This window comes from Pygocentrus nattereri, chromosome 14, assembly GCF_015220715.1.
Source record: "Pygocentrus nattereri isolate fPygNat1 chromosome 14, fPygNat1.pri, whole genome shotgun sequence".
NCBI lineage: Eukaryota > Metazoa > Chordata > Actinopteri > Characiformes > Serrasalmidae > Pygocentrus > Pygocentrus nattereri.
Window position 1 is genome coordinate 20,886,587 of NC_051224.1, and position 10,577 is coordinate 20,897,163.

The window sequence follows — 10,577 nt, forward strand, 5'->3', positions numbered from 1 at the left end:
CTGACCAAATCAGACAGCCATAAAACTGCCGCAATATCAAGTTTAGCTCAGTTTTGTCTGTTTTTGCCAATATTGTTGTTTTGTTTCAGCCAGTCTGTATAGCATATTACAACCCATTTAGTTTGGCGATTGGTACTGGGTTAATTTCTGGCTGATTCCAGGTTGTTTAGCTGTTCTTTTGTCACAGCTGCCAACTGAAAGGCTGTTCAGTGGTGATGTTCTGGCAAAATAACAGCAGTTAGAGCGCCCCTCAACCTATCACCTTGAGTGACCGAAACAAACTGTTGTACATTATAAAACAACATACTGTACCTGACTGTCTCAGTACATATGTTGTATTGACGGCGTGACTATTTTATCTTGTGGTGAGTATGTTATCTTGGGGCCAGCATATACTGGTTAGGGATACGGCATTAGGCCAGTACAATAAAGCACAGCTTTTGTTTCAGATATTGTATTTTTATAATGCTTAACACTAATGAACAGGAAACGTTAATGTTTCTACTAACATCAGGTACATTTCCAGCCACTCCTTATTTCTGCTGTGTTTGCACTAAAATGAGACATCAAATCGAAATCCAAATTTCTTGTAAATAGTCACTTCTATTTACCAAATTTAAAACCATTTCTTCAATGGGACATCTGAATATCATTAATCAAGTGGATGTTTAAATACCAAAAATGGTAAAACCACCTGTCCCTATCTGGAATATACCTCCTTCTTCCAGTGCAGCGGCGGCAGTGAAGACGTCATTGTGCAGAGGTGGGGTGCCAGGCTGGTCAGACGGAGGAGTGTCGTAAAGAGCTGCTGAACCGTGGTCTCTAGAGACACTGCACTTCACACCTTCCTGGCTGGCTGACACACTGTCACCTCTGAAACATTCAACAGTCAGTCAGTGAGGGGGATAACAGGTGCACACAGCAAATACATTCTAAAATGTTGCTTAGTTTGTACTAATCTCAACACAAACAGGCTAGCAAAGACAAGCAAGTTGTTGATTTAAAAGGTTAAAAGACTGGCTTACTGTAAGACAGTTTTGCTATGAAGGACAACACCACACAATGGCTATGATCAAAAGTCACATTATGCCTTTTGAGAGGTTAAGCCTGTCCTACTGAGTGGGGCATGACATCAGAAAGCGTCTAAGGACAATCGTGAGAAACTGTGGGCTAAAGGTTGGTGGGAACGTAGACTTCTTAGGGTCTGAGCAAATGCAATTTAAAACTTCTAAACCAATCCAACGCCTCTTGAAAGAAAAGCTCAAAATAGGGAGCACTTGTCAACACTGACAGGCAGCAAGTTTGTCATTAGTAAATGGATGCATCATAAGGCCAAAAACACTCAAGTATGTTAACACTATGCCCTTCTGTACAAATCCACTGTTAGCTCTTATGTTGCTGTGGCGGTTAAAACATTCTGTAGAGGACAAATCAGAGGGGATGTACTATTATTCCAACAGCCTCAAAAGCTAAACATGGACAGTAGAATGAGCAGCTTTATCTCTTCAGCTGGAGAGGAAAGGTGATAATGTATGATATTTTATTGATTATGTAAGCCTTCTTCTCGGGAGACTCAACTGCTCATCTGCTATGGCAGTTGTGAAAGCACACTGGTGGTACAAGACCTCTTGGACAGGCTTGGCTGTAGTTATAGCACCCTTTGCTCTAACGTTGTAATGCTTTACGATATGAATCTTCACTCGTAAAGATTATTTTCAATCTTAACACAACTACGTGCAAAACCCTGTCTGTATAACTCGAAGCGTCTGCTTCGTATCTTTGCATGAAATGTGTTTTGGGCTTAAGTCAGAAGAAAATCCCCCAAAAACTCCAAATTAGCATGTAGATGTGTGCCGTATGTGTGAACACTTTACCTGCGGTCAAAATAAAGGAAAAACTCGGACATCATTTCTTTCTTTCACGGTTTGACTATAGCAGATTTTTCACTTCACAAAACAAACGGACAGAGATTTCTGTATCAGACTATGAGACTTTTGCGAACCAAAGTGTTGTTTACGATGGGCCAAGGGCCAAAAAGAGACACTAAATAAAGAAAGAAAGAAAAATGTCTTTTATTTATATATATATATATATGTATATATACACACACACACACACACACACATACACACACACACACACACACGTTTCAAAATGTATTTTATGACAAAATCTCAACAGAGAAACTTAGAGATATTTTGATAATGAAATACTTTAAACAACAAAATCTGAAAGTAGATTTTTTTTTAAAAACTGTTTACATCTCAACCGTTTAATTTTGCAGAGTGATTCAGAGTGGTTTGGTCTGAAATGCTCTGTTCTAGAGAAACTCATCAAGCCAGAATGATAGGAACCAGATGCCTCTAGAAGCTCACTCACAGAAAGCTCTTATAAGAAACGGGTACTGATATGCTGCCTGGTGTCGGAGACATTGTTTTACAACCGGTTCCAGAACTTTTTTTTTTTTTTTTTTTTTTTAATTAAGAGGTACATATAGTGCACTGTAAGCAAAACTGTCCCAAAAGAAAACTATTCCGCCACTACTCCCACTTGATCATCACATAAAAATTCAGAACAGGTTCTGGAGCTTTTAGTTAAGCAACAGATCACGAGAGGGAGTGTGTTATTGCGAAATAACATCATGGCTGAGATTTGGTTGCCATAGATCACCACAGCTGTGATGTTATAGCGATAATACACGAGTGTTCTGCTTTTATACAACAGTTAAATAAAGCAATAAATGAATAAATCTGGCCGTGAACGTGGCGTTTAATATGTTAATATTCAGTTCCTTCCACCAAATTATAGTTCCTTAACCAGCAGCTTGTTAGTACAGAGTAACGAGCTCCGCCCACTTGTAGTGCAGCCAGCAGTTCGCTCTCCAGCTCCTTACACTAAACTCCCGAACTGTCGTCACCGCTGAGCAGCTTTTTTTTTTTTTTTTTTTTTTTTTTTTTAATCGGGTCAGTTTTATGGCTCAGACTCTGAAGATCAGACTTCACATCTGGTGAATGGTACTGGGTTAATTTCTGGCTGATTCCAGGTTGTTTAGCTGTTCTTCTGTCACAGATGCCACTGAAAAGCTGCTCAGCTGTGATGACACTTTGGGAATTTAGTGTAGCCTCATCTTCAGAGTCTGACCAAATTGGCTGTCGGTCAGAAATGATCTTAAAAAAGGGTCCATTTTCTGTTTGTGGCAAAGTAAGAAGTAAAAACTTTCAAATGACTTGAGCATCTCCTACAGCTGTCAAAGTCGTTGCTTAGCAACGGCGTCTCAGCGGAGTGAGTGTTTGTGAAAAATGCGATGTTGTGGTGAAATATCAGCACAGTTAATTCCTCTCAACCAGTCAGCTTGTGTGGCTGAACCTAACTGTTGCATAAAAAAAAAGCAAATAAAACAGTTAACAAAATGGCTATATTGTTTGCATTGTATACATCAAGACTCCTGACTCCCATCACCACTAGGGGAAAAAGAAAAACATCACATCAAACCGCAAATAACTTTGCTTACATTTCAATGATTAAATTACGCTTCATTTTTAAAAATTACTCTTTAAATGGAAATAAGAATTTGTAGATCAACCCTGCTAAACCATTTTCTAAAGTAGCCATTTTAACTACACAGGTCTGTGTTTTTACTGCACCTGAGGCACATCTGCGACTGATCAGGTCCTAACTGAGCTGAACCAGGTATGTTATAGCAGGAAGTAAACATTAAGTGGTGCAGGGCAGGAGGACAAAACTGTCTGGAAACCCTGAACTGACAAGTGGAAACCCTGAACTTACATGAGCAAGAGCTGGTTTGCTATTTGCCATGCCAGGATTGCACAACTTCACTGAAAGTTCAGTTAACTTGCCAGCCACGTAGTTCACATGTCAGTGCGCTCTCACTTAATTACCACCAATGTCCAATGAACCACAGCCTGAAGATAATTCCATATGACTCTCTAACTCTAACTGAGAACCACCGGTTTACAACATGACATACAACAGGCCAGACCATAAACTGCTGTGAGCCTCCTCCTACAGTACAACTACTCATACTGCCGTCTGTGGATAGATCCTGGTAGCATGTCCTCAGTTTGAAGAGGGTCTTTGAGAGGATTTCAAGTGTTTACAGTCAACTAAAGTTAAAGGACTACTCCATTGTTTTTACAACTTAGTTTTTGCTGGCCACACAGTTTGCTAAAAGAACAGAAATCAGATGACTCAAAACACATCAACTGAGCTTAGAGATTAAGGTATCCATGCTGGTCTAGAAACCAAATATGGGAACCCGGGCACCTACTATCCACACTTCAATTCAAAAGAGTCAATGTAGACTCTAAAGCATCAATACGTAGGAGATTTAGCTGCTCATGAACTGGATGTCACTGTACACTGATGCCTAAGAAGTTTGTAGAGACCTATACATCCAGCATTTCTTGTGAAATTAAAGAACTTAAGTGAAAAGAAAAAAAGTGTACAACTTTCCATGTCCATTCCAGATGCAGTCAACTACCCAAGACATGTCTAGGTGTCCCACTATTGCTTTTGTAGTTTAGCACTGGACTAACAGTTTGTTCCAAACAAACACTAGAAGTAGGAGTGAATGATACTGCCAAAAAAGATATAGATTTTTAAAAATACTAATAATTTTCCATTTCCTTTCTAGATCAAGAGCGCCATCAAACAATCTATGAAAAAAAATACAAATTTACAATACGTAATAAACTAGATGTGCATTTCCTGAAGGATTTGCAAGGGTGCTTGACAAGAGCTGCAAGTGTGTGTGTTTGTGTGGGTTTCTGTGTAGGTGAACAACACCTCCTTAGATGTGTGTGTGGTGTGTCTGTAATCGTTAATGAACGATTATTTTGTTTTTGCCCTCACAGTTCACTGACGAGGTTTGTACTGTACATATGCTCTGCACATCGTAATGTAAATCGTCTCAACAGCCAGATCAGAATTCACATGACTTTTACATCAATCTAACTCCGTGTTTGAAGAGAATTCTAAAGAAATGTCCAAAAGTGGCCGCAGGAGAACGAGGCTGCAGCGTCAAAGAACAGTCAAAAGTCTGAAAGCAAAGTTTAAAGAACCCGAGGACACAAACCAATAAAAGTGACTTTTGCATTTTTATGGGGCTCGGACACATTCTGAGTGATCAGCCCAGCTGTCAGTCAGTGAAGCTTCATGATGGCTCCTGTGATGCCGACAAAGACGAAACTGCCATTCGTTCATAGTCGTGAACGCTCGCCTCTGGATAAGCCGAATGAAGCAACGCGACACACTAATTCTTTTGCGCATGTGGTTCAGTTTAGGAGCTGATCTGTTCAGCCTGATTTAGCATACAGACCATATTTAAAACATTCTGAACAGCCAAACAAAAAATTGGATTTGGTGAGAAAATCAGATTTGGGCCACTTTTACCTGCTATGTGAACATAGCCTTAGTTTCCATGTCACAGAGTGGATGTGGCAGAGCCATGTGACGACACACATGGTGGTAAGTTTTTTTTTTTTTTTAAACCTGATTTTCCTCCCCAATTTAGTCGTCTCCAATTCCACCCGCTATTAGGACTCCCCCAATCACACGATGTTACCAACGCTAGGAGGGTGAAGGCTAGCACAGGCTTCTTCCGAGACCTGCGAAATCACTGCTTCTTTTCGAACTGCCGCTCACGCAATATCACTGGACAGCCGAACGCACTCGGAGGAAAGCGCCAACCGTCAGATCTGTTACATCAGCTAACAGATGCCTGTGCTGACTACTATCGCATTGAGTGATGGGAGGAGAAGGGGGCCATCCTACCCACCCCGCCAATTCGCTCTCTTGGACTCATGGCTACGGATGGCTGTAGCATCACCAAGGATCGAACTTGCGATCTCCTGACAATAGGGCCAACGCTTAGATGGTTGCGCCACTCGGGAGCCTGGTGGTAAGTTTTTAAGGGGACAGTACATGAACACACAGAGTGGGGAAAGGATAAACAGAACTTAAAAAAAAAAATCTAAATAACCGACATGGGCAAGATTACGTCAGTTGGAAGTTCTGAATGTTTAAATTAATCACCCAGCCCTATACTGAGGTCAGGTACTGATGTTAGATGATCACTCCAGCTCATCCCAAAGGTATTGGGTGGAGCTCCATCACTCTGGAGAATGCAGATCCACTGCTCCACAGCCCAGTGGTGGGGGGCTTTTTATCCCTCTAGCCCACACTTTGCAGTGGGCATGCTGACATTAGGCTCATACATGGCTGCTCAATTCTATTGGTAAACGTTTTTCTATGGAGATTATACAAGTTGTGTGCCCAATTGGACACCAGCAAATGCAATGGGTGACAAAGTAGCTGAATTAATCGGTGAGACAGACTACCTGGGTATGTCTGGACATACAGTGCTCTTGATACTTCCATTGCTTAATTATAGACTCAACACATTAAATCTGAAATGATTCCATAGCTTTATGTCCACTGTGATCCCTACAGTGGAGCTCCATTTCCCTTTGTCCCCCAGAGGGCTGCGTAGGTTACTTTCACTGGAGGGCACTGGTTTGGTTCTATGCTTTTGAAGAAAAAAGAAGAAGAATTCTATATGGAACTTTTAAGCTTAAATGGATCTCTGCATGGTGAGATGGTTCTTCAGGCTGATGGAGAATGAGCTGTATACTGTTCTTCACAGAACCTTTGGTTGCCATCTATGACCAAAAAGGGTTCTTCTATTTTTACAAGCTTGATATAGCACAAAAAAAAGAAGAGTTCCATATACAACACATTCTCCACTCAAAAACCATTTCACCATGCAAAGAACCATATAAGCATGACATGGTTCTACACAGAACTAGGGTTCTAAAGAGGATCTTTCCCTTCACTAAAGGAACCCTTGTAGAACCATCTTTTTTAAGAGTGCAATGTTCATCATGAGAGAGAAATAGAAGGAAGACAGCAGTTTAGACACCTGTATGTTGCTAGTCTAGGACAATTTCATGCCCCTCGTACAACTTTACACAATATGGGATGAACAAAATTATATGTTGGCCGTTATCTCTAAGAACTGGTATCTTAGAATGTTTCCTGCACTTTTGGACTAAATTTTTAAGCACAATTTAATAACACCAAACCATTACAAATACTACCTAAAATGACTTAAGGTTTAACACCACAGCTGCAACTTAAATATGTAGCTTATAAAAACATAAATCACAGGAATGTTAGCAGCGCCACTGCATTTTCAGTAACAGAGATTGCTGACGTACTGACTTGCATTTAGGGAACAATTTACTATGAAGCTGAAGTCAATTACTTGTTCGAATTCTCCGTTCCACCTTAAATGGTACAGCGGTTACGTTCTGACGCTTCAGGTGCCAGAGTGTAACTGCTGCACCATTTAAGGTGGAACGGGAAAACTCGAACAAGAACCTAGTAAATAGGAAGCAAACTTAAGCCTCGTTAATTTATTGCTGAAAATCTGTAAAGTAACAACAACAATACTAACGATAATAATAACAACAATAAGAATTTAAACACAAATCTAAAACAACTGCTAACAGTCAAACTTACCGCTCCGTAAGCGGCCTCAGCAACATTCAATCAAAGGCAGCTCATGTCTCACCACACAGGCGCTAACATTTTATAAACCCCCCGTTCTCTAACAACAGAGCTAAATTAACACCTCTATCCAAACTACACACCATCACACTCGTTTCTTTTTCCTAATAAATAATACAATATTGTTGCTGCCTCGAAAACAACAACAACGTTAGACCCGCGCTAGCTCGCCAGCTAAGCTAACCAGCGGAAAAAATGCAGCTGGCGCCCCGCACACGACGGACTTTCCGTCTAGCTGTTTTGAGAAAACTAACGTAGTGTTGAAGCCATTTTAAAGATGAATAGGTGCTGTATGTGTATTTTATGCCGAGAAGGCTGAAACCGCGCCCGCCCCTCTACACGTGGAGGGAAAACGCCGCGAGTCTAAATAAAGCGGCGAGGTTGCGGCCTGCTGAATCCCCGGGCTGTCGTACAAACACACACACGCAGAGCGATTACCAACCTGGGCTGCCAATCATTCCAGTTCCGTTGCAGTTTATGGGCGCTGCTAAGCCGAGACCCGAGGGCTTTGCGGCTCATTACCTTCGCCGGGACAGCATGACCCGCTTCGCCACGGGAGAGGTCCACAAACAGACTGTATTCAGAGTGTTTGTCCGACCCTCATGCAAGAATAGAAAGCGAGAAAGAAAGAAAAAATCAGTCGTGTTGTTTGAAAATTCCGAAAAAAGCGACACTCCGTTTCTGCCTCGGACGATTTTTAACTTGCAGAAACAGCGGCGCCTTCCGGCGGACGCGGGTAAGCGCAATAGTGCTGTCGGCTCGGTTCTTTTCAATGGATCGATTGAACCGATTCACCAGTTCAAGTCCAACAGAGCTTTTTAAAAATATTTATTGTAAAATATTAAAAACGTATGTAAACGTTTATTTAAAAATATCCAAAGTATGACAAAAAAATTACTAATAATTTGATGTGTGTGTATTACCAATGGCTGGATGACAAATTTGTGTAAGGCATTCTGGGTATTGTAGTTAGAGAACATTGATGGCACAAAAAACGAGATAAAATCGTCAGTTTTGTCTGTCTGATGAGACTGACGGATGCAATGCTGTGCATCAGAAAGTTGCGTAACGTAAATAATATTAAATGCTAATCACAGACCCTAATGCCCCTTGAAGTTAGTTTTAGTGACATAATTTTTCACATAGACAATTTTCGATTCAGTTATCCACTGAGAGTGCTGGGCTCCACTTCAGTTCAGAATCATTTCAAGGGTCAACAAGTTCACCTATTAGGATATTCAGGCCTGCATACACCTACTGTGATGTTTAATCTTTGCAATATTTTCTTTTTCTCCAGTAGAGCAAGTAGAGCAAACAATTTTACTAAGCATTAAAAATCAAATCATTGAATATTTACATGAATTTTCTTAGTATTTGGTGGTGTGTTCATCTTTTGCTTTAATGACAATGTGAGCTCCAGCTTGCATGGAGTCCCCAAGATTGACCAAAAGCCTGTGATCAGCAGATCAAATCCACTTGGGAGTCGTTTGAACAGGAGCTTTAATGGAATGAATAAGATTTTAAAATTTCCAACCATTTTGTTCAAAGGCCTTAATGCGGTCAATCTGACAAATGTGCTTCAGTTTTGAATCATGATGTAGAGGTAGTGCAGAGTTTCAAATATTTTCTCTTCATTTTAATTGTTGTAACTTTTCTTTGTTGTCATTTTTTGTGGTGGTTTAAATGTAAAAAAACCCCACAGATTTGCGATAGATAGATAGATAGATAGATAGATAGATAGATAGATAGATAGATAGATAGATAGATAGATAGATAGATAGATAGATAGATAGATAGATAGATAGATAGATAGATAGATAGATAGATAGATAGATAGATAGATAGATAGATAGATAGATAGATAGATAGATAGATAGATAGATAGATAGATAGATAGATAGATAGATAGATAGATAGATAGATAGATAATATAATTGAATAGCCTGAAATGAGATAGACTGAATGATTTCACTGAAAGCACAGCTGTATTGTTTTTAAGCTGTTTTCTCTCACTCACTTCTTGTTATCTCCAGGCAACCAGTTATTCAGGGAACCAGATTAAAACAGCAATACTTTTCTCCATGAAGTGAAATGAAAAATAAATCATACTGAAAGTAAATACGGCACACTACATAACACACATTGCATGTGCGCTACATACACTATATTGCCAAAAGTATTCGCTCATCTGCCTTCACACGCATATTAACTTGAGTGACATCCCATTCTTAATCCATAGGGTTTAATATGATATCGGGCCACCCTCTGCTAATAAGAGCTTAGACTTTTCTGGGAACATTTACCACAAGGTTTAGGAGTTTTTATGGGAATTCTTGACCATTCTTCCAGAAGCGCATTTGTGAGGTCAGACAGACACTGATGTTGCACGAGAAGGTCTGGCTCGCAATCTCCACTCTGATTCATCCCAAAGGTGTTCTATCGGGTTGAGGTCAGGACTCTGTGCAGGCCAGTCAAGTTCTTCCACACCAAACTCGCTCAGCCATGTCTTTATGGACTTGCTTCGTGCACGGGTGCGCAGTCACGTTGGAACAGGAAGGGGCCATCCCCTAACCATTCCCACAAAGTTGGGAGAATGAAATTGTCCAAAATCTCTTGGTGCTGAAGCATTAAGAGTTCCTTTCACTGGAACTAAGGGGCCGAGCTCAACTCCTGAAAAACAACCCCACATCATAATCCCCCCTCCACCAAACTTTACACTTGGCACAATGCAGTCAGACAAGTACCGTTCTCCTGGCAACCTCCAAGCCCAGAGTCATCCATAGGATTGCCAGACAGAGAAGTGTGATTGGTCACTCCAGAGAACACGTCTCCACTGCTATAGAGTCCAGTGGCGGCGCTTTACACCACTGCATTCCACGCTTTGCATTGCGCTTGGTGATGTAAGGCTTGGGGGCAACTGCTTGGCCACGGAAAACCATTCCATGAAGCTCTCCATGAAGTTCTTAAGCTAATCTGAAGGCCACATG

The 10,577-nt window shown here is 40.8% G+C and overlaps 1 protein-coding gene across 1 annotated transcript in view; it reads right to left on the reverse strand.

Moving 5' to 3' along the window:
* Positions 1-8,292, reverse strand: part of smg1 (SMG1 nonsense mediated mRNA decay associated PI3K related kinase) — a 65,224-nt gene extending 56,932 nt beyond the window's left edge. The window contains exons 1-2 of the mRNA XM_017697399.2: positions 8,033-8,292; positions 716-873 (exon numbers count right to left, since the gene is read on the reverse strand). Of these exons, the coding sequence (XP_017552888.1) occupies positions 716-873; positions 8,033-8,109 (235 nt within the window). The 5' untranslated portion in view covers positions 8,110-8,292. The remainder of the gene's footprint in view (positions 1-715; positions 874-8,032) is intronic.
* Between the last annotated feature and the right edge of the window lie 2,285 nt (positions 8,293-10,577).